This window comes from Rana temporaria, chromosome 3 (assembly GCF_905171775.1).
Source record: "Rana temporaria chromosome 3, aRanTem1.1, whole genome shotgun sequence".
NCBI classification, from domain to species: Eukaryota; Metazoa; Chordata; class Amphibia; order Anura; family Ranidae; genus Rana; species Rana temporaria.
In genome coordinates, this window is record NC_053491.1 from 211,884,245 (window position 1) to 211,909,513 (window position 25,269).

The 25,269-nt window shown below is 41.7% G+C and overlaps 1 protein-coding gene across 1 annotated transcript in view; it reads right to left on the minus strand.

Annotated features, from left to right (window-relative positions):
• The window catches only part of OTOGL (otogelin like), a 218,400-nt gene that overhangs the window by 183,684 nt on the left and 9,447 nt on the right, over nucleotides 1-25,269 (minus strand). Inside the window, exons 4-11 of the mRNA XM_040344209.1 lie at nucleotides 16,999-17,062; nucleotides 16,673-16,771; nucleotides 14,412-14,566; nucleotides 12,524-12,645; nucleotides 10,561-10,766; nucleotides 5,266-5,393; nucleotides 3,375-3,481; nucleotides 615-721 (exon numbers count right to left, since the gene is read on the minus strand). Of these exons, the coding sequence (XP_040200143.1) occupies nucleotides 615-721; nucleotides 3,375-3,481; nucleotides 5,266-5,393; nucleotides 10,561-10,766; nucleotides 12,524-12,645; nucleotides 14,412-14,566; nucleotides 16,673-16,771; nucleotides 16,999-17,062 (988 nt within the window). The remainder of the gene's footprint in view (nucleotides 1-614; nucleotides 722-3,374; nucleotides 3,482-5,265; nucleotides 5,394-10,560; nucleotides 10,767-12,523; nucleotides 12,646-14,411; nucleotides 14,567-16,672; nucleotides 16,772-16,998; nucleotides 17,063-25,269) is intronic.

The following is a 25,269-nucleotide window of genomic DNA, read 5'->3' on the forward strand; positions in this document are numbered from 1 at the left end:
ACCCTAATCCATCTCCACTGTTCAAAATGAAAGAAAATGTTTTGCCTTAAGTTATACCTTAAAGCGTTAGAAAACTCTGTTTTTTTTTTTTATTTGTTCCTACAGGTAAGCCTATAATAAGGCTTACCTGTGAATATCTCCTGAACTTGCACCGTTTAGGAGATATTCTGCATGCAGTGCTCTGAAGGTCCGGCATACTGTGCTTGACCCTCAGAGCTCGTGCCATAAATGAGGGCTCCAGTGTGCTGAAGTGACATCATTGCGGACCTGGTCACTCATTTAGCCCGGAGGGCACAAACCCGGAAGGGAGACCGGGTGAAGATGGAAGCCCTGTCAGTGGTGACAGCGCACCGATAGAGGGCTTTGTTTTAAGGTACATCTTGCATAATGTGCTAGTATGCGATGCATAATGAATACATTATTACATTGCTTTGCAGACGTTTTTTTTAATTTTTTAAGATGCGGTTTATTACTACTTTAACTCTTGTGGACTACTTAGGTGATAAAAAAATTAATATTTATTACTGATTACCGTACATTTGTCATGATTTACATATTTACATTGCTACATATAATTACAGTAAATGTTTTTATGGTCATTAGACACCACTTACTGCATGCTGGGAAGTCATCTCTCCAGTCTCGAATTGGACGGCCAGAATGAGAACATGCTCTTGCATATTCAATTACAGCACGACAATATGTCTCATCATCATCATGTCTAAGGTAACAAAAATTCTATTAACATTAGTTTTTGAAAAAGGTTACGGAGGCTTCTAAGCATTTCACTTTGTCATGTAGCTAACAGTTGCCAGAGTTGCAAGTGGGCAACATCAGGTTTTTTCTTTGACAGTTTAAAAATTCATTGCAGTTACAGACTAAGGCCCAGATTCTGAAAGGACTTACGACGGCGCAGCGCCATGTACGCCGTCGTAAGTCCTAATCCGACCCGTCGTATCTATGCGACTGATTCTTAGAATCAGTTACGCATAGATATCCATTAGATCCAACAGGCGTAAGTCTCTTACGTCGTCGGATCTTAACTGCATTTTTTTTTGACCGCTAGGTGGCGCTTCCGTCGAATTCCGCGTTGAGTATGCAAATTAGCTAGATATGCGAATTCCCGAAAGTACAGACAGCCAACGCAGTAAAGTTACGACGTTTACGTTAGGCTTTTCCCGGCGTAAAGTTGCCCCTGCTATATGAGACGCAGCCAATGTTAAGTATGGCCGTCGTTCCCGCGTCAAAATTTTAAAAAGTTACGTTGTTTGCGTAAGTCGTCCGTGAATGGGGCTGGACATCATTTACGTTCACGTCGAAACCAATGACGTCCTTGCGGCGTACTTTGGAGCAATGCACACTGGGAAATTCCACGGAAGGCGCATGCGCCGTTCCGCAAAAACGTAAATTACGTCGGGTCACAGAAGTTTTACATAAAACACGCCCCCCTGATCCAAATTTGAATTAGGCGGGCTTACGCCAGCGGATTTACGCTACGCCGCCGCAACTTACGGAGCAAGTGCTTTGAGGATACAGCACTTGCCCGTCTAAGTTGCAGCGGCGTAACGTAAATCAGATACGTTACGCCGCCGCAGAGATACCCCGCTGGACGTGAATCTGGGCCTAAGGCTAGCCATGCACCATACAATTTTCTTATTCAATTTTCTTTAGATTTACCTTCAACTGTGTAGTGCAAGGGACTGCCTGATTGCATACAAATTGAAAGTGTTTAGGTTTGACCCCATTTTATATGGTTTTGGTAAATCTAAAGAAAAGTTGTACAAGAAAATTGTATAATGTATGGCCAGCCTTAAGTGAAAATGCTAAATAGTTACTGTAACGATTATTTATTTTTATAGATTTGTGAAGACAGAATTTTACCATCGACTTGCCATGGGCTGCACGAAATGGGTAGGAAAAAGTTTTAAAAATGTCAGTTTGCCATGCCAGCCATAGGACACCTTAAAGCAGATCCTCGGTCATTTTTTCAACTTTCCATCTATTAAATCTTCTGCCCTTGTTGTTTTAACTTTGGATAGTAAAAAAAAATCTGCCAGTAAATACCTTATACAGCTCACTTCCTGTTTCTTGTCTGGTAAAAAGCCTAGGCTTATGACATCATGCACAGCTCTCTCTCTCTAACTCTCATTGTCAGGAAAAGAGGGGGTGAGTCATAAGAGGGTCAATGAGAGCTGCAGGGCTGCAGAGTTGGATGTGTGCCTCTGTGTAAATCCAGGAAGTCAACAGGCAGCAGCCTTAGCTGTCCACAATTAAAATGGATGCATCTAGACTCAGTGGAGGGAGATTTCTGCAGCATATTTGACAAGTACAGAATCACAGTATATATATAAAATAATATGCAAAGTGGTTGGATGGAAGCTTAAGAATGGCAGAGATGTTTTTAATCACAAATTATGTGAGCAGTTCCTCTTTAACCACTTTCCATTCCGGCTATTGTAGAATGACGGCCACAAGGTGGCTCTACAAAGCCAGGAGGATGTCATATTACGTCCTCGGGCCTCCCGGCCACTGGGGGCACGCGCATGCCCGCCGTGTCACTCAGATGCCGATGCGCATTCCTGGCGGCCGCGATGTCCGCACGTTACTCGCGATCGGCATTTACAGAGCCAGGGACGTGGATCTCTGTGTGTAAACACAGATATCCACATCCTGTCAGTGAGAGGAGACCCATAGTGTGTCCCTTGTACATTGGGACACGGATCGGTCAGCTCCCCCAGTCAGTCCCCTCCCCCCACAGTAAGAATCACTCCCAGGGAACACATTAAACCCCTTGATTGTCCCCTAGTGTTAATCCCTTTCCTGCCCATCACATTTATACAGTAATCAGTGCAGTTTTATAGCACTGTTCGCTGTATAAATGTAAATGGTCCCAAAAATGTGTCAAAAGTGTCCGATGTGTCCGCCATAATATCGCAGTCCTGACAAAAATCGCAGATAACCGCCATTACTAGTAAAAAAAATCTTTTTTAAAAAACCATAATTCTATCCCCTATTTTGTAGGCGCTATAACTTGCGCAAACCAATCACTATACGCTTATTGCAAAAATTGGATATTTATTATAGCAAAAATTAAAAAATATTGTGTTTTTTACAAAATTGTCAGTCTTTTTTTGTTTATAGTGCAACAAATAAAAACCGCAGAGGTAATCAAATACCACCAAAAGAAAGCTCTATTTGTGGGGGGGGAAAGGACGTCAATTTTGTTTGGGAGCCACGTCGCACGACCGCGTAATATTCATTCAAAGCGTGACAATGCTGAAAGCTGACATTTTACCTGGGCAGGAAGGGGATATATGTGCCAAGTAAGGAAGTGGTGAAAAAAAATATCAAGTGTTGTTTTTATAGGTACTTACTTGCATAAGTCATTCATACAGCTTGCAATGTAAGAATAAGGGTCAATAGTTTCGTGACAGCTCAGAAAAGGGAACTGTAAGAGCACCTGACATTTTTGAAACATTTCCTGTATAAAAATAATATAAGAAAGTCACTTCACTGAAGTTACATGATATTATAGTTAGAATGAGCGCTATATTCTAAAATCTATTATATTTAAATGTGAAATGATTGCCTTGCCATGCACAGACATCCAGTCAGAGTTATTCAAGGCAAACGCCAGGCAAAACACACACAGAGCGGTTGATTTATTAAAGGCAAATAGACTGTACACTTTGCAAGTTGCAGTTGCTCTAGGTCTAGGACGTAGTAAATGAGGAAAGCTTCACTTTGAAAAGAATGCCCAATCACATGCAAGGATTTTTTTTTTTTTTAAAAACAGCATTTTTGCTGGCACATAATTGGATGATGGATGATGCTCATCCAAGCACTGGTGCAACTGCACTTGTAGAGTGCAACTGCACTTTGCAAATTGCACAGTCTATTTGCCTTTAGTAAATCAACCCCATATTGTTTTTAAAGATCTGAACAATGTCACACAGAAGTCAAACATGGTAATTATGCTGAATGGTGTGGCTATAACCACTTTAGCATTTGCAGTTCACTGGGGGAAAAGTAACACATGCTTCAAAGACTAGACACTATACCCAATGCATGCAATATCTCGGGCAGCCTTATATGAGTTTGATCATTGAAGCCAGCAGATGGCATGATGTATTATAGAAGGATTTGAAAACCTTTTACTGGGAATTTCAAACCTGTTTTGAGCAATACCAAAATGTTGGCTTCTGAATGGTATATGTCCAAGAAAGACTTTTCTACAAACAGCTACTGCAAATTATAACTGTTCTTTCAAATTAAGCCAATATTTAACAGGTAAAAAATGTGCATCAACTCATCAAGATAAGGATAATTTAAAAAATATATCCCAAAATGTCTATGCAGAGAGAGAATTGTCCCCCCTGCTGGTTAAAAGAGTTGCCTTCAAGGACTTTTAGGCCTTGCACACACAACCAAGGAACTCGTCGTAAATGAAACATTGTTTTCCTCGACGAGTTCCTTGTCAGGCTTGTCGAGAAACTTGACAAGCTTTCTTGGCGTACACACTGTCAAGACCAAATCTCCTCATTCTCAAACGCGGTGACGTACAACACATACGACGGCAGGGGAAGTTTGATTCCACTGGCACAACCCTTGGGGTTGCTTTTGCTAATCTCATGATACTGCGTGTTAAGTAAAAGTTTGGTAAGAGACAATTCGCACTTTTCAGTCTGTTACAGCGTGACAAATGTGCTATCTCCATTACGAACGCTACTTTTACCGAAGGTGCGCTCCCGTCTCATACTTTATTCTGAGCATGCGTGGGTTTCTAAGCATACACACAAACGTGTTTCTCGCCGAAAACCAGCCCGACGAGGAACACGACGAGGAAATTGAAACTCCCGACGAGGAAAAAGAGAAATTGTTCTCTTTTTTTCTCATCGAGTTCCTCGACAGTTTTCTCGATGAAAAACATACACACTACCGTTTTCCTCGGCAAAAAAGCTCTGCCACCAAGTTTCTTGATGGATTCTGTCGAGGAAAACTGTCCTGTGTACGAGGCCTAAGTCCAGATAGTGATCCAAAATGTGCAAGCAGAACCTTATTTGTTTTAGAAAAATGTTGATAGGGGTTGATCTTTGTGTTTATTTCGAGTGCATAATCAAAGGGAACAAAATGGAACTAACCCATAGCAACAGATCAAGACATATATTCAGAGTTGTTGCTGATTGTTGTAGGTGAAATTTATTACTACGGGATCACTTAGAAATGTAGTGCAAGAATACATATGATAATCTCATCCAAACCTACCTCATGAATAGTATCCACAGAACAAGGATTTGAGTATTCAGAAGAAGTTTCTACACAAATATGTTCATCTGGGATCTGGATGAACCAGCTGTTAGCAAACACAGCAATATCTTCTGTAGTTTCCTCAGCTGTATAAGAAGAATTTTAATGTTATCTTATATAGGCAGACAACACACTGGACATTCCCATGGCACATTAAAATAAGTATAAGTAAAGTACAAGTAAATTACAAAAATGTTTTCAATGTAACCTTAAATATGAAAATTTCCCATATTGGTATGGTAAAAATATGCTGTATGTATAGATACACTTTAAAGTAAGCTGTACCTTTTTTTGTTTAAGATAATACAGCCCTTGTCCCTGGAGATCATTAGTCACCTTTACAAAATGGTGTAATTTCATATTCACTAAATACTATAGCTATATCAACCTGTGAGCATCAATAAACTATCCTTTTAGGGCCCACTCTGACCTCTCTGGTCCATTGTAGTGGAATCACAAACACGTGTTACAAAGTTATGACAAGCTTTAATATTCATTGCATGAAGACAGCCAATTAATGTATTTGCCCATGCACCGAGAATAGGATTTTATTGTTCTCCAGTGCCAAGCACCACAATGCATGTTGGCGTGTTACTTTGCATTGCATTATGGTGCATAGAAACACAGCTGCATTAGAGGTGCATGGATTTAATGTATTAGGATGTCATTCAAAATAAATGGCATCACAGTGTGCTTTACAGTTTTACAATATGCTGTGGTAACTCATATTCAATCTGAATCTGAATGGGCCCCTATGGGTTAACTAGAGCAAAATATAAACAATAGTGTTGACCTCTTGATGGGCATAGATAGGATGGGATTTAACCTTATTTATAGAATTGTATGTCAAGATCTTTCATAGGTTTCACATCGACACTAACGGAATCATGTTTTAAGCCTTGTACACACGCACGGTTTTCTCGGCAAGAAAACTGCTGGCAGAGCTTTCTTGCCGAGTAAACCGAGCGCGTGTACGAGGCTTTGATGTTTCTCGTGAAGAAAACTGCCCAGAATCTAGACTAGAAAAATAGAGAACCTGCTCTCTATTTTCTCGTTGTGAGATTCTCGGCAGTGTTTTCCTGCCGAGAAACCCGCTGGTGTGTATACTTACCTCTCCATGGAAACCCGTGCATGCTCGAAATGACTTTGACGCATCTGCGGCGACGGCATCGAATGTGACGAGCGCATGCTCATTGTAGTCGATGACGTCACCGCGTTCGTGCCATTCAAAAGAACAGCAGTTCTTTTGAATGTTATGTGTGTACACTCGGCCAGCAAGAGAATCTTGCCAGGAATCTCGTCAGGAATTTTTTTTTTTTTTTCTGACGAGAATCCGGGCCGTGTGTACAGGGCTTCAGTGCATGTTCAAAAGTTGGTAATGAAGTGAACATTTGGTAATCTTGCAGTGTTTTCTTCTAGACCAAGATTGCCAGACTTCTTTCCACAATTCTCTCTAAAATGATTCCAAGAGAAACTGCAGTTTTACTGTCAGACAGGAATGAGGTTCAGGTAACCATGGGTTAGAAATTAGTGGTCACAGCAAGGAGATTATTTTTTAAAACTATTGCCAGCTGGAAAAGAGCAAATTAGGGTGCTTTTTGATAAGCCAACTTATCTTGAGCCAACTTGATATTTGGTGGGAAAAAAGATGCCTTTTTAGGTGGTTGTGGCAGCTATACCTGATTTTTCAGCAGGCTGTTATAGACCTGAATTGACCAGTAAAAGTAGTAGCCACAAATTGATCCAAACACTACAGGAACATTTAATCTTAAGAAAGAAGTACATTTTTATGACTAATATTTTGTGTGTGTCCTTAACAACAGTAGTTGCTGTTTAATTGATGTCCACCTGCAGTGTTTTTTATTTTGTTTTATTAAAATATTTCATCGTTGTAACAGAATGACCCATGACACCCAGAGACTTTTGCAGGATAAGGGGTACTCCTGTCCCAGCGTCACTAATGACTCTTGGGTCTAGGGTCATCCTGTGCCCCTTTTGGGCATTGGGTGACTGGGAAATATTAATTCAAAATTACATGAGATGGGACATTACTGATAATTCATGTTGCAGGATATCTTGAGATATTACAAGTGGTTATTATGACCCCACCAGGTCAGTGGAGTGTTTTCATTCAATGTGAGGACACATGCTTTTGAGGTGTTAATTGGGGCTGCTCCTACACATTCCATTGTGAGATGCTAATTCAGTCCATAAAGGTCAGATGTCTAGCTTTTAGGTGTTAAGTCAGCCTGGCTCCTAAGACCTCTCATTATGTATGCTAATACTGTTTTATATGTGGAATGTGACTTGTCAAGCTATAGTAATTACCTCCTCTAATTGCGGAGACGGGACGTCTGGGGTATGGCTAATGATTAGCTCAACTGGATGTCATTGTCTAAGAGAAGGTGTATTAAAGCCCCCCCATTGTGTGCTGTGTGGGTGGAGAGTTCTTTGTCCCTGTGATTAACTTTAACATGCTGTACTGTATATAAGAAAGCTAAGATACCATTAAAAGCGTTCATACATTTTGAAACCAGAGAACAGAGCTGTGCATGTCTCGTTCATTCTGGGAAATGGGGTGGATAGTGTCAGCTAGATTGTGGAGTGTCAGATAAGCTGTCGTGGTTGATGGAATTGAAATATCGTAAACGGTGGTGACCGTTTCAATCGTCTATCCACTTTTAAAAATAATCTGCTAATCTGTGAAGGCTAGAACCTCTGCAGAATTCTACACTCACCACAGCAGGAGTGGACATAAAAATATTCCCAAATCACCCCCCATCTTCAGCATCTTAATGCAACTTGGCAAAACTGCTGGATCACAGCTACATCCATTTCAACTCATGGTATGATCCCTCTGTTACAAGTTTATGATCTGTGCTACAACACATTGGCAGGTAAACACAAAGAAACCCGGCACACATGCTCATACTGCAGTAAATTAAAGTACGTAGTTTAATAAATTAAGTAAAATATGCACTTACAAAGTTAGTCAAGGATAAGGGCATATAGTCCATGTATACAGAGGGGGAGGCAGCTGGATTACTCAATCTGCATCTACTGCATGTGCCCTCCAAGAGAAGCCTGGCAAGGCTGTAGTAGGAACCAAGCTGCAGCTCAGGAGATGGGCAATTACTCTAGAAGATGAGAATACCAGCTGCTGTTAAGTGTGGTGAACCCATCCACAGGAATGATGTTATCAACCAGCACTCAAGTGCCGAACAAAGAGCCCCCTGAATGCCCTGAACTCAAAAACCTCCCAGATATGTGATGTATTCACCTTGTCCAGATTGTCTTGAGATGTGATGTGCACTTACCTGGAGCAGTTGCCTGGCTGTGTGGGTGCGGGGAAGCTTTTGTTCAGCCAGCCAGCTTTTTTATTCAAACATCACATGGCCTAGCAGACAGGACATACAGTATGGTAAACCATTACTACAGTAAGTCCAAAACACAGCCAGAGGGGACCTCTGCTCACCAATGTTTATCTGCAATATTTAGCCCTTTGTAAGGACGATAAGCAGGCAAGCTCATAAACTGGAACTGGCTCATAAGGAATTTGCTCAACTGCACAGCCCACAAACCAGAAACCTTTCACCTTCCTGCAACAAGAATTGCCCCTGCAGGCTCCCAGAATTATGCAGGACACTGATAGGTGAAACCAATGTTATCTTTGCACTGTTTGGGGGAACAAATTGGTGTTAGATGACCAATCGACAGAAGTTTCTAAGTATCAAACCATAGGAATACAAATATAAAAATAAATACACAAATCAGTACTACATAGCATGTAAAACAAAACTTGTCATGAAACAAACAAGTTGGCTACCATTTGGTATGCAGATCAGGGCTTTAAACAATTCATGCTGTTTTCAGGTCTGTGGCCCAAATGTACTGATGCCAGAGGCAACCAAGCAACTAGCAGTTTCCGAAGAAGGTCAGCCATGCGAGGACACATATTCATCTCATAACAGCTATAATTTAGCATACTATTCCCTAATTACTTTTCAAAATCCATACTGAAATACTAAATATTAAAATGTAATATTATTCACTATCTATGAATATCGGTCTCTATCTAAACAGTGCACATAATATACATAATATATGAAGTAGTTCCTGCTCAGAATACTATAGGTAATACAGTATGCATCCCAGGATGAATATACAGATATACTATAAAGCAAACCAAAACAAGTACATGTGAGAAATAAAACTTTTAAAACTGGCAGTAGCTACTTGTGCTTGAATTGAACCTGCTAAACCACTAGCATGACTGTAAGGAAGGTACCTAGATGTGCCTTCAGCTAGGCACCATTTCAAGTTGAAGCGGAGGTTTAGAAAACTGAGTGCCCTGGGTTTTGGGGTTACTGAGGGCATATTCAAATGTACAGGTATCCCTGGAAAAAATGCTTTACAGTAATTTTAGCAGTGTAGAAAGTTTGGTGCAAGCAGAGGTTAACTTTAAGTTTTTGGCCCTACATACTTATTGCAGCTTTTACAAAGGGAGTATTGGGGAAGCTTATACTATACAAGAAGTAGTGAGTGTCTAAGAAAATGTCCTCAAGGAAAGAACTGGGAACTATTGAAAGGAGATTTGTCCATAGTGCACTCAAGATATCTAAGAGTGAAAACCCAAACTATAATGCCGCGTACACGCGACCGTTATTCGTGTCATGAAAAAAAACCGATGTTTTTCTCAACATGATTTGTCGTGATTCCTCTCAAGCCTGCCTTACATACACACGTTCGTGAAAAAAAAATGCTCAAGCAAAGCGCGGTGACGTACAACACGTACGACGGCACTATAAAGGGGAAGTTCCATTCGAATGGCGCCACCCTTTGGACACATGAACGCATTACATATTTTTTTTGTGTTAATGGGTTAGTTTATTAAAACTGTTGTTTAAGTTTATATAGCTCCTGAAATGTTAAACGTTCTTCTATTTCTTTGGTGCTATAGTGACAAGTTCTCTGAACTTGAATTCCAGGGTCTGAACGGCTTTGGCCAATATGAGAAGTTCCCACTGTCCTTGCTGGACATTTCTTTCATTCTATAGTATGGGAAATACAATAGAAGATACTAGAACATGTGGAAATTCCCAAAACTCCCAAGTGGATAGGAACGTCTAATATTTTGGGATGAAAATCTGACTTGTAACATCTAAGGCTCAACCTAACAACACAATCAATACAAGGTTTTTGTAGGAATATGCGGCCTGTGTGAGAGGACACTACAATGAACTTATTGCTTACTGTGTTGTACTGTAAGGTCATCTGTCCAGTTGCCATTGAAGTTTCCACACAGGCCACAAGGTTTCCCTTTATGATCTTCTGTTAGCTTGATATATATTCCAGATCCTCCATCCCAGGCAAGAGAAAATCCAAAGGTAGTCTTTACTAGTATATAGTCAGCTAGTCTCTCAATAAATACATTTTCCACTGTCTGTGGCAACATCACCCTGGCAGTAGACAATAGAAAATCACATTTAAAGACAGGCACTTGCCAAAATCATCTTTAAATTTGCCCCATCTAAACAATGCACATTTTGCTTGTTACCATAAGTGTTTTACTACATAGGGAAAAAAACAGGCATGCAATGACATGAAATAGCCTATCAGAAGTAATTAAGCATGAAACAGCAACGTGGTTTGGTTATTTTATGTCAATGCAAACCAAGCAACTTCAAACTGAAAGAAAAGTTGCGCAAATTAATGCCTAATATTTTTAAATGAAAAATAATACAACCAAAGCGCTTGTTTGTTAATTGTTTTTCGACCAATAATCAATAGATAATTAATAATCAATTAATAATATCAAATGTATTTTTACTGCAGTGATGTCATGTGGAAAGTATAGGTTTTAAAATGATCATCAATGTCTGTTGTTATATGACATATTGGCATTCATGAATATATACTAGGAAAGTAAAGTAGCTTCCAGTTTATCAGAAGCACCAAAAATGTACTATTGCTTCAAATAAGTAATCTTATTATTTATTGTCACCTATAGTCCTGTAAACCTTTTTTAAGTATTTGGAAAATGGTTGTTAAAAGCGATATTAAGCCCAAAAGAAAACAGTTATAATATTGCAGCTTACCAATTCTTAGACATGGTGGCTGCATTATTTTTCTCTTTAAGGCCCCGTACACACGAGAGGATCCATCCGCTGAAAAATCTCAGCGGATTGGTTTCAGCGGATAGATCCCCTGGTGTGTACGTTCCATGGGATATTTATCCGCGGATATTTCCGATTTCCAGCAGATAAAAATTTGTAAGCATGCTAACAAATCTATCCGCTGGAATCGGCTCCAGCGGATCGATCCGGTGGTCTGTACAGACTCACCGGATCGATCCATCCGAGCCCGTCCCTCGCATGCGTCGTAATGATTCGACGCATGCGTGGATTTCCTTATATGACAGCGTCGCGCACGTCGCCGCTTCATCATCACGGCAACGGCGCGACACGTCACCGCGGTTGAATTCCACGCAGATTTGGATCCGATGGTGAGTACATGCCAACGGATCCAAATCCGCCAGAGGATTTATCCGCGGATACAGTCCGGAGGACCGTATCCGTGGATCAATCCTATCGTGTGTACCAGGCCTAAGGGTCAGTTCACACCAGACGCAGTTCCGTACAGTTTTGTGTGAATTTTTTCTGCACAAAATGCATGCACAGTGTTTTCCATGTTTTCCATGTATTCCAATGGCTCTATTTGGCTCTAGTTCACACCATGCAGTCAGTTTCTGGTCAGCTTCTGCCCTGGAAACTGCCCAGAAACTGACTGCATGGTGTGAACTAGAGCCAACTAGAGCCATTGGAATACATGGAAAACACTGTGCATGCATTTTTAGTGCAAAAACAATGCACACAACTGTACGGAACTGCGTCTGGTGTGAACTGACCCTAAAGCTTTCAATCTTTTATTTATTTATTTTTACCTGGTGATCCAGCCAGTTAATCTTTTTTATTTTATATAGTACATATAACACCCTTCCCCCCCCCCCAAGACTGACAATGCTGCTGTCCAAAGGTGCCCCTGTGCTCCTTTGTCCAGAGTGGAGACAGGGGGTGTGTTACTGGCCAGATCAACGGGTGAAAATGCATAAAAAAAAGAAAATGAATGCAGTCACCACATCAAATTATTGGTAAGCTGCAAAATATAACATCTTTGGTTTGGGGTTTAAAACCACTGTAATGAGATACTTTCTTACCTTACACCCCCTTTCCTCACTTCGTAACCAGAAACTGTGATCTCCTCTTGGCTTGAGAAAAACATACTGATTGATCTTTTACAAGTATAAACAGAACCCTCACAAATAGGGCTGTTGTGAACCTAATAAAAAAATAAAAAAAACATTTAAAGGGTATTTTGTGATGTACAGCATTTTTGTTATTCATATATCACTGATGATTGCAAACAAGACTCTTTGTAGTAATGATTGGTAGCCAGAGATCATGTGACCCACCTTGCCTAGGCTGGGAGCTGGGAAAAAATCATTTTACTCATGGTAAGTAAGAAATACTTTTTCTTTTACTTGAAATAATATTGTGATTTTGTAATGTTATGTGTGGATTAAAGTGACACGCCAACTTTAAAGGGTACAGAGTAACATATGATCATAACAACACTTTTGTACAACAGCCTTGTGAAAATGAGGGATGAGCAGAGCGATTCTTGCAAATGGCAGATTTTGTAATCTATGAAATTTTACCAAAGTAGCAACTTTGGAATTCTTGAATTGAGCTGGTCAGATAAAGTTTCCTTGGGAAAAAACATCTGCCCTTTCTTTCTATTGAGAGGGTGGTTTTTATTGTGTATTCAGGGTAGTTTTGTTTATTTCATTTAGTGTTCTTTGTATATATGTTTTTTCTGTCACTTTTGCATGTATTTTAGTTTTTTTGCTGTTTTCTATGTTATTTTGCCCACTACACATGATCGGTTTTCCCGACGGTCAAAAGACCACCGGGAAAACCGAGGGGAAAACCGGGAACCAGCTCGGTCCCTTTTCCCCTGTACACGCAGCCGGTTTTCCCAACAGGAAAACTGCCAGGAGAACTTTGGTCGGGAAAACCGGCCATGTGTATGCTCCCTCGCAGTGTTTCCCCTAGGAAAACTTCGGGGGAAAAAATGCAGCGATTCGTGGCGAGAAAAAAGGGAACATGTTCTCAATTTTTAAACCGCAGTTTTCCTATGCTAAGGAGCATACACACATCCAGTTTTCCCGGCCAAAGAAAAACACGGCAGTTTTCCCGACGGGAAAAACGCTCATGTGTACTAGGCATTTCTGTGAAAAAATATGAGGCTAATGACGGACTTGTTTTATAATAAAAACAGGTCCTAGATAATTGGAATTTCCAGAATCCTCGGAAGACTTTTAAAGCCTATTTCACCTATTGCAAAGGACCTATATGGTATGGAGGGATGGGGGTGTTGGTGGGGATGTTAAAAACGAAAAGAAAATTATTTTTTGGGGGGGATTGTAATGGGGGTAGAGAGATGAGATTCTCCCTCACCCTCACCAAAATAAAACAGTATTGAGAGGGTCACAGATGTATTTTCACTGATGGTAATAATATTTTCATTTTTAATGAGGTTCTCTATAATATTGTGGGTTTTTTTTGTTTGTGTTTTTCATTCCTCTTGGGGGTGGGTGATTTGGGGGGGGGGGAGTAGGCTTATTCTCCATTTTTTCAGATAGCCCTGGACAATGTAAGAGGAGTATATGCTATGGGATAGATCCATTGTTGTATTTATGTGTATTTTTTGAATGTCTTGTGTCTTTTGAATGATTTGTATAATTGCTTATGCAAATGTATGTAAATTTGCTTTTTGTATAAAAATTCAATAAAAAATTGATTAAACAAAACCTGTTGCACTCCTAAAAACTCCATAAACCACCTAATTACCCCCCCAACTCAAAATGCATTTTGTCCAAAATATTGATGAAATATCTTGATTTGTGCCAAAATTTTAGGGAAATTAAAGCTTGCAAACTTGCCCATTCCCGGTGAAGGTTTGTTATATATTTAAAAAAATAGACAGGTAAACTTCACTGTGTCCTCTTTTTGACACTTAATTCCAAATTTGAACTTACTTACCCATATGGTATACAAAGGCACAGGATTACTGCAATCTCTGGCAAATATGTAGGAGCAGTTTCCCGGAAAATAAAAGTAGATACCATCAAATGTTTCAAAATTGTATTGACCCCAACTTCTGCAAATCCCATCTCTTTCCTTGCCAGGGTTTGGTACTGTGAGACATGGATAGAGAAAATATTCGCAAGTTGTTACAAAGCACAAAAAAACAGCACCCAAATTTGAAGCCATTTAATTGATATTGTTTGGTGTATTGTACATCATAGACCTAGTATTGATCATACAACACATAGAGAATATATAGTATTTTAGCAAATAAATATTTTAACAGAGATTTAAAAGATGAACAAAAACACATATTTGATTGGGTCTCGGGTCTATGCTGTAATATGGAGGAATTTCCATAGTGTCCTAGCAAACAAAATGAGGACCTCCTTCACACTGCTCATATTACCTTACGAACTGAAGTTTGTTCTGAGAAATATAGGAGTCCAGTGGTATTTTACGCCTACCATATTTTATGAAGAAAATAGGAAGCTGTAGTAAGAGGTAAAATTAAAGAGGTGTCAAATATATCCCATAGTACAGAGACTACGGGCCTGCTTGACTGCAGTAGAAAATTGAGTAGTTTCATAGTGAGCTTATAGATTTTGAAGATAAAACTTACCATTTATAGCAAATATATAGATAGTTAACAGTACGATCCCAGAATATTTAGTAGAATTTCATCAACGGTCAAGTTGGCAAAACATGTACATTCCCCCATGTTTTAAGAGAAGTATGGCCAAAGCTTCCCTTGTGGGTCACAGGAGTGCGCTCTCCTGTGACCCAGAATAAGCCGATAGCTGACAGTCATCGCTCAGAACTGACCGAGAACTGAGCGATCAGCAGTCATGTGATCACTCAGTTCTTGGTCTTAGAGCCAGCAGGGGACAACTGCAGCATCAGAGCCAGCAGGAGACAGCTGCAGCATCACAGTGATGCTGCAGCATAGAAGTGGGTATGTATGTTTATTTTTTAGTAACCCCAAACGTGTCCTTTAAAAATGAATGTTGAAATTACAGAAAATGCTTGTTGATCTGTTAGAAATCCAATGAGTGTCTAACTTCCTATGTACTCTGCTGCACTGAAATCCCAAGCAGTGTTGGGAACTACAGAATTCCCCCTATGATATGGAGCTTAGGAGGGTGTTCTGTTGTACAACAGAGCACAAGTGAGCAGAACTGACCATACTTTTTGGGGATCCAGATAAGTAGAAGCAGTTTTGTCAACAATAATAATAAACTGGTACAGTAGGGTCTAGAAATTAGTCATTTTGAGCACCAGGCTGGATAGCGGTTGAATAAATAATTGTCAGGGCAGGTGGAGATGGAAGGGGAGAGTCCTCACTTGCTTAGTTTTAAAGTGGTCGTAAAGCCTAAAGGTTTTTTACCTTCATTCATTAAGCTTAAAAACGTCAATATGCAACTCCCCTGCAGCCCCCCCCCCCCCCCCCAATACTTACCTGAGCCTAATCTCGATCCAGCAATGTATAGGAGAGCAGCCAATCTCCTGGGTCTCGGCCTTCTCATTGGCTGAGAAACAGCAGCAGGAACCATTGGCTCACGCTGCTGTCAATCACAGCCAGTGAGGGGGAGCAGGGACAGGGTCTCATGGACACACAGAGTGGGGCACAGGAGCGAGTATGCGCCGTAGACAACGGCATACTTTAGAAACCTTTAGAAACGATGATCGTGACGTTTCTAAAGGAGATTGGCCTGTGACTAGCAGCTCCGGCCAATCACAGCGCCGGAGCAGTGATACCCGGAAGAAAGAGGGTGAAAGATGGATGCTTTGTGGAGGTGAGGAAATCAGGGACATCGCAGGCTTCGGTTTCAGGAAAGTGACACAAATGGGCTACTATGCAAATTTATATTTTATTGAAAGGTAAGGAAAACAGGTTTTATCTGTTTATAGCCTTTTTTTTTTACTTTTTATAGTATAAAAAAACAGCAATACCACCAAAGTAAAGCTCAATTTGTTCAATCAAATCATCATAATGCTGAAAAATAAAAATAAATGTTTGGTAATAAAGAGGCATTACATTCTGGTAAGTGGAATTTAATCCCCAAATATTTTTTAAATTGGGGAAGGGTAAATCCTTGCCAGGTTGGTTGCTGTTGTGTCCTTGCTGGGGACAATTATTCCTCACCTTCTGTCCTAGTGACAACATAAAAGAAAGTCAAACAAGAAAAATGACAAAATATTAAAGATAGTCATACCGTACTGGCATCTGTTTCCTTGTGCCTGAAAGGTGTCACAGTCACACAAACCTGCTTCTGTACAAAGTGCTCCATTAAGGCAGCCATGTGAGCAGGACTCTGCAGTCAAAGATGAACATTGCATTTAGTTACCAATTCATATTCATAGGCAGCATACACGGCAGCCTACATAAACTCTCACATGTACAGAAAAAAAAAGGATCGTTCTTGGTCATTCATCTATAACCAGACTGCAGATTGAGTTGCATTTGCTCAGACAGCTAAACACAGGTAAGGGTTTTTTGTGAAAAAATCTACAACATTAATAAAGTGTCTGCATCTCTTACCTGAATGTGGAACATCGGTGTGAGGGGGGAGCCTGCGGGCTCCAGAAAAAGTTGTTCCATTACCCTAAGATTAAGAGATGACATCATTAGATGCTCTTCTAAGGCAATGTTTCTGTTTCTCAACCTTTTTTCGGTCAAGGCACCCTTTAAAATTATAGACAATCTCAAGGCACCCCATTCTAAAATGTAAAAACTATTATAATAGCTTGCAGCTATTATAATGCAGCAACATCCACATGTAGGACACCCAACTTTAGAGGTGATGTATTCTTCCAAAGCAAATACACTTTTGCACACTGGTACTGACTAGTATTCCAATGTTTCTCTTCTCCCTCATTTTCTCTCCATTAGTCAGCTAATGTGACCCCGATTTCTGAGGTAGAGGGGCACAGAAGGGTCAAACAAGGATGCTGTAGAGCAGTGATGGCCAACCTTGGCACTCATGGGAAATGTAGTTTCAAAACATCTGGGGTGCCAAGGTTCGCCATCACTGCTGTAGAGGCAACAAACATCCTACTTATTAACTGATGATGTCATTGGTTGTTAGGATACCAGGGTCTAGAAAGTTGTAATGTTACATAATGAAAAACCTGTGGCTTTGTGTAACTAAAAGGAAGGCTTCATCCACCGTCTGGCTTGTGATAATATTAAGTATTTTGTCAAGACCCCTTAAAGTGGTTGTAAACACTAGGACAAAAAAAACTGCAAGACAAAGGCATACTAGCTGACTAGCTCATTATGAATTACTTACCTGAGATCGAAGCCCTGTTACTTCCCGGTATGGCGGGCTCCGGTGCTGTGATTGGCCAGAGCCACGATGATGTAATTCCCGCGCCGGAAACGGCACACTCACTGAAGCAGCGGCCATTGCTTCAGTTTGCTTCAGTGCACATGTGCCGATGACATTGTCACATGCAAATACAGGGGATATCTCCTAAACCATTCAGGTTTAGGAGATATCCAGGGTAGCTACAGGCAAGCCTTATTATAGGCTTACCAGTAGTAAAAGGTGTGTTGTAATTACATATTTTATAAAATAGTTTTATTAACTTTCTAACTAATGAGAGAATCATGCAATATATTGATTGCACACCATTACTGATATAAACTAGACACAACAGCTAAACTTAATAGACAGACACACAGCAAACAGATAGAAACATTGTAAGCCTCCTGAGATTCATGTCTAGACTTCTAAAAACACCTCATAAGTTGACTAGAGCAAAGTAGCCCATATAATATAAAAAAAATTTCCTTCCTTTCTTCTAACCCAAGTCAGTCAACGGATCAACTCGGGTAAAACCAGCCTGCCTATGGATGAATCAAATCTCGGCCAATCACTGCTGAACAGGCTGAGATTTGACCTGTAAAGCATACAGAAAGAAATCTTGGTTGCCTAGGCCATACATGACGCTAAACACACGCACTCAACTTTTTTGGTCGACCATGGTAAGGCCTGTTCTGAGTGGAACCTGTCCTGTTAAAGTGTATGGTCTTGACCACCGTGCTACAGTTCAGTTTCATTTTGGAGGTTTGAGTAGAAAATGGAAGATCGTTAGTCCTCACAACCAAAAAATACTAAGCTAATAATGATCAGTTATCACTGCAGGCACAATAAGACATTGGTATAAAGTACAGGAAAGAAAGTCAGTTATATCCAGTGGCAGTTTTGTCATTTACAGCCATTATATCAAAACACTGGTCGCGTATAATGATTTATTTTGTTTTTAATACCTATATAATTGATGGCAACCTTTTCTTTTGCCCATGTTTACAGCGATCACTGCCAAATATGAACTATTCAGCCCATAAGCAGCTCACTGGTACAATCAGTAAACAAAAACTCCAGTCAAATCTGTACTTCCAGGTATTGCAGGCTCCAGCGCTGTGATTGGCCAGATCCGTGATAACGTCACTCCCGTGCATGCGCACGGGAGCCACCGGTAACGGCACACTCACTGAAGGAACGGCACGTACGTGCCGATGACGTCAGCACATGCAGATACAGGAGATATCTCCTAAACCAGGTTTAGGAGATATACGGGGTAGCTACAGGTAAGCCTTATTAAAGGCTTACCCGTAGCAAAAAGTGGTTGTAAAGGGTTTACAATCACTTTAATGTCATCACCAGTATTACAAACAATGCAGGACACTGCGACTATGTTGCCTCTCTGTTGTCTTATATACATTGGATGTTACAAATAAACTTTAGGTCACAAATAGAACTCTGACAATAACCAATTAATTCAGAATGTTCATAAAGCCAAACACCAGGAAGATATAAAAGCCACAAATGAATGCAGCTCTGTATTTGTTTAATAGATGATTAAATGCATTTTTAATTGCAACAAGTTTAGGTATCTGAATTTGTCTTGGTATCAGCCTTTTCCATTGCCTATATAGCAGCAATCAGAATAAGTGTTGAGACAAACCAAACCGGAACAAGGGCTTTTGGAAGGGAATATGGGCTAGCCGTCTACCCATTGATTGTGGGCCATGGAAGGCATTTTGCCTGCGTCTCCTGGTCAGAGCATGGAATAGGGCCGGGTCCAGAAACCCTTTGACTGCATAATGCAGCATTTGCCTATTTTTGCTCACACAATATAACAGACGGCACCTGAACATTGCACATTTGAACACTTGAGCATTAGCTCCAAAAAGTACATGGGCTTCTTCTGAACTACTAATGCATTCTATGAATTTTGGATTATTGATTTCATTTACATTTTTGCACAATTATATTGCATTAGAACACATGGGAGATTGGAGGTTATCAGAGGCGTTCCTAGGGGGGTGCGGGGGGTGCGGTCCGCCCCAGGTGACACCCACTAGAGGGGTGACACCATCCCGATTTAAAAAACAATTATAATAATTTTTTTGTTTTTTTTAGCTGACATGTGGGGGGGGCGGCTCCCCCCCCTGCGACTGCAGCGATGAGCGCCGCGGAATCGGAGTGCCGTGGTACAAGAGGAGGGGGGTTGCGGGGTGACACCGCAGCACCATCCATCCCCTCCTTTCACAGCCACGGGCTGTTAGCGGTGGTCGGCAGTCGGCACACAGGTACAGCCCCCTCCTCTCTGTTTGTGTGTACAGAGGGGGAGGGGCCGAGGGGACCTTCTGTCCATGTGCCGTGGCGCTGCCTGCGATGATCTGAGGTACTGAATGGGGAGGGGGGGTGTTTGCACCTGGGGGGATTTCACTGAAGGGGTGGGGGGGATGTACTAAGGGGGTGTTTGCACTGAGAGGGTTTTCACTAAGGGGGGTTTGCGCTGAGGGGGGGTTTGTACTAAGGGGAGTGTTTGCACTGGGGGGTTGCACCGAGGGGGTTTGCACTGAGGGGGGGTTGCACTGAGGGGGGGTGTCTGCACTGAGGGGGGGTGTCTGCACTGAGGGGGGGTGTCTGCACTGAGGGGGTCTGTGTAACATGCAGGGGTCCAGAGGTGCAGGTGGCTGTGTAATGTAAAAGGGGTGCAGTGATGCAGGGTGCTGTGTAATGTAAAGGGGTGCAGAGGGCTGTGTAGTGTAAAAGGGTCCAGAGGTGCAGGGGGCTATGTGATGTAAAGGGGTGCAGAGGTGCAGGCGGCTGTGTAATGTAAAAGGGGTGCAGTGATGCAGGGTGCTGTGCAATGTAAAAGGGTCCAGAGATGCAGGGTGCTATGAGATGTAAAGGGGTCCAGTGATGCAGGGTGCTGTGTAATGTAAAGGGGCCGAGTGATGCAGGGTGCTGTGTAATGTAAAGGGGTCCAGAGGTGCAGGGTGCTGTGTAATGTAAAGGGGTCCAGAGGTGCAGGGGGCTATGTGATGTAAAGGGGTCCAGTGGTGCAGGGGCTGTGTAATGTAGAGGTGCAGGGTGTTGTGTAATGTAAAGGGGCCCAGAGGTGCAGGGTGCTGTGTAATGTAAAAGGGTCCAGAGGTGAAGGGGGCTGTGAGATGTAAAGGGGTCCAGTGATGCAGGGTGCTGTGTAATTTTAAAGGGTCCAGTGATGCAGGGTACTGTGTAATTTTAAAGGGGTCCAGTGATGCAGGGGGCTGTGTAATGTAAAGAGGTCCAGAGGTGCAGGGTGCTGTGTAATGTAAAGGGGTCCAGTGATGCAGGGTGCTGTGCAATGTAAAGTGGTCCAGAGGTGCGGGGTGCTGTGCAATGTAAAGTGGTCCAGAGGTGCAGGGTGCTGTGTAATGTAAAGGGGTCCAGTGATGCAGGGTGCTGTGCAATGTAAAGTGGTCCAGAGGTGCGGGGTGCTGTGCAATGTAAAGTGGTCCAGAGGTGCAGTTGTGGAGAGGGGTACACAGTAGTAACAAAAATATATTGAAGGATGCAGAGGTATGCAGGGGGCACAGTGGGGTGTTTTACATTTTAACGTGGGGGGGTGCCAAATATTGGATCCGCCCCGGGTGCCAAATGCTCTAGGTACGCCCCTGGAGGTTATATATTATATTGATATGAACTTTTTATTTTTTTATTTTTAAGTTGTCACTTTATGATTGTGTGGTTAATTGATTTTTTCTGTTTTGGAGCACTGTTTTGTTTATTGCACAGTGCTGCAATCAATTCTAATCTATTTTAGGATTGTTTCAGTGTTTTCTTTTTTATTTATTTTTTATTTGCAGCTGTTGCCGGATTGTCTGATGGGCAATCCCCGACTAATCAAGGCTTGTCTAGGTGCCTAGCTGTAAATTAGCATACTGGTTAATTAGTTAAATGTTTAATTAGATCACTGTTAATTGGATTGCTGTTTGAAGTTTGCATTGTTCATGTGGTGGCTGCCCCAATTGTATGAACTGTATAAAAACCTGTATTTCTGTTCAATAAACAGTAATTCCTTTGGTTTGTACCTCAACATCTTGTCTGCGTACGATGCTTGGGGTAAAGGGTTGGTATTAGCTATCACTCTACTGGAAGGGTTTAGAGGGCAGGTGGCACTGCTTGGTGGAGGCACCCAGGCGGGGTGCCAGGCGGTCCGTTAAAGGTGTGCTGTAAGCAAATGTGCTAACAAGGAACATGCTGATTGGAGAAGAGAACAGAGCGAACAGATAGGTTACCTCATCTGTTTTCTGCTGCTTTTTCACTGTCTTGTCAGCATGCTGAAGGTGGAGAGAGGACATCACTGTACTCTTTTTACAGTTTATGACTTTATGACCTGACTGTGCTGTGTTGTGTCACTGGGCTGGGTAAATATCAGGACTGGATGGAAAAAAGTGCAAATACTTAGACAGGTAAAACAGCAAATGTCATCTTTGTATTTAGCTGTTTGCCTGCAGCTTGTGCAATGTATGGTGCATTGATTTCTTTTGTAGCTGTTTACCGCCTGTACTAATTGAACCAACGCTGAAAACAGTAACTGGCAAAAAAAAAAAATGAGGATGCTTCAGGTGGAAAAGAAAAACATTCAGGGCTATCTTGGACAGCAGCGGACTGACAACTCATGGGGCCCCCAGGCAATAGAAGATTATAGGGCCCCAGGCAATTGGAGATTATGGGGCCCCGGGCAATGGAAGATTATGGGGCCCCGGGCAATGGGAGATTATGGGGCCACACAGTATATACACACACACACACATACAGTATACATACAAAGTATACACACACAGACACACAATATACACACACAGTATACACACAAAGGGGCAGATCCACAGAGATCTGCACCCGCGCAGAGTATCAGAGATACGCTACGCCGCCGTGACTTACTTGTCCTCGGTTAAAATTCTGAAAGAATTCGCACCGTAAGTTACGGCGGCGTAGTCTATCTCTGGCGGCGTAACGGCGCGTAATTCAAATCGGCGATTAGGGGGCGTGTTTCATTTAAATGAAGCATGTCCCCGCGCCAAATAAACTGCGCATGCGCCGTCCCTAAATTTCCCGCCGTGCTTTGCGCTAAATGACGTCGCAAGGACGTCATTTTTTTAAACATAGACGTGAATTACGTCCATCCCGATTCACAGACAACTTACGCAAAAAAAATAAATAAATAAATAAACACGGGAACTACGGCCATACTTAACATGGCAAGTCTAACTATACGCCGCAAAACACCAGCTTTAACTATACGCCGCAAAAAGCCGACTAGAGACGACGTAAGAGAATGCGATGGCCGTGCGTACGTTCGTGGATCGTCGGAAATAGCTAATTTGCATACTCGACGCGGAAAACGACGAGAACTCCACCCAGCGGACGCCGAAGTATTGCATCTAAGATCCGAAGGCGTACGAAGCCGTACGCCTGTCGGATCTAACCCAGATGCCGTCGTATCTTGGTTTGAGGATTCAAACCAAAGATACGACGCAGGAAATTTGAAAGTAGATACGCCGGCGTACTCGCTCTGTAGATCTGCCCCAAAGTATACATACACACAGAATACACATACACACACTAAAAGGTACTGGAGAGGTGGGGCAGCTATAATCTTGGATTTTTTTTTTTTAAACTGAGATTTTTACATACTGTCCCTGGTTTTACTAAGGCTGGCAACCCTGATGGGGCCCCCTAGTGGCATGGGGCCCTCGGGTAGTGACGAAGTGCCCGAATGGTCAGTCCGCCCCTTATCTTGGAAGACAATGGAGACTATGGCTGAGTATATACCGAAACGCAGTCTACCCAGATTCTGGAATATTTTACAGTTAATCGTCTCAAAGCAGTTCTGCAATCACAGAATACACTTTAATTTTATCTACTTCAGCTCCGGAAGATTTTACCCCTTTGCTAGTCTGCACTGCACTACTTTAACTGGCGATTGCGCAATTATGCATTTGTTCTATGCAAATTTTATATTAAAAAAAATCCCCTAAATAGAGCTTTTGTTTGGTGGTGTTTGATCACCACTGTTTTTTTTGTTTGTTTTTTTCACTCTAAACAAAAAAAAAACATGAATGTAAAAAATAACTATATTTTTTACTTTCTGCTATGAAACATATCCAATGAAAACATTTACAAAAATCTAATTTCTTCACACATTTAGGCCAAAATGTATTTTGCTACATTGTCTGGTAAAAAAAAACAAAAAAAAACAATAAGTGTATATTGTGTGAAAGTTATATACTGTAATTTTTATTTAGTCATTTCTTTTTATACTAGTGATGGTAGTGATCAGCGACTTATAGTGGGACGGTGAGCAATCTGACACTAACTGACACTTTATGAGAAATGGCTAACTGTCACTGACATCTCCAGTGAAAATAAGGTTTAGTGCTAATACTTTACACCAGGCATGTCCAAAGTCCGGCCGGGGGCCAATTGCAGCCCCCTTGGTGATTTAATATGGCCCCCCTGGGGATTTGGATATATATATAGCCATTGCAGCCTCACATGTGCCCTGTGCCCTGGGGGCCACAAAAGATATATACCGTATTTATCGGAGCTGCCTCGGAGGGGACAGGATGTGCGCTGTCAGATTACATGAAGAGAATCTCCCGTTTACTCGGTGGCGTCCTGTTTCCTGGAATGCCATTGCATGACTGTTCTGTTTATCATAGGAGGTGGGGCTTTGTATTAAAGAGGCCATCGAGTAAACGAGAAATTCTCCTGTTTTTAATCTGACGGCACTTGTCCCTCCCCCTACCTGTCCCCTCCGAGGCTGCAGATGGGCATTGATCAGGCTGCACTGATGGCAATGGTAAGGCTGCATTGATGGCAATGGTAAGCCTGTGTGTGTTATACGCTGATAAATACGGTATATCCAAATAACACGCCCAAGCTCATCCTTAGTCCATGAGCAGTGCCTGGGATTCGTTGGGGCCACAAAAGAGAGATATACAGTATATCCAAATAACACGCCCAAGCTCATCCTTAGTCCTGAGCAGCGCTGAGGATTCGTTGGGGCCACAAAAGAGATATATACAGTATATCCAAATAACACGCCCAAACTCATCCTTAGTCCTGAGCAGTGCTCGGGATTCATCGGGGCCACAAAAGAGATATATACAGTATATCCAAATAAAACCCCCAAGCTCATCTCTTCATCACACACAGCCACAAAGGCAAGAGAATTCTTGTTGGGCAGTGTATTAGTGCTCGGACAAACACACTTGGATCAAATTTTAATGGTTCAAAGAATGTCAGGCAAAATAGTCGGCCCTCGAGCATGTTCACTTCATCAAATGTGTCAAATGTGGCCCTCTTTGAAAAAAGTTTGGACACCCCTGCTTTACACTGTCACTGTACTAAGGACACTGGCTGGGAGAGGGGTTACTATCTGGGGCAATCAAAGGGTTCAATGTGTGCCTAAATATGTTTACTATGTGGTACTTTTACAAAGAATTATGCCGGTTTACATA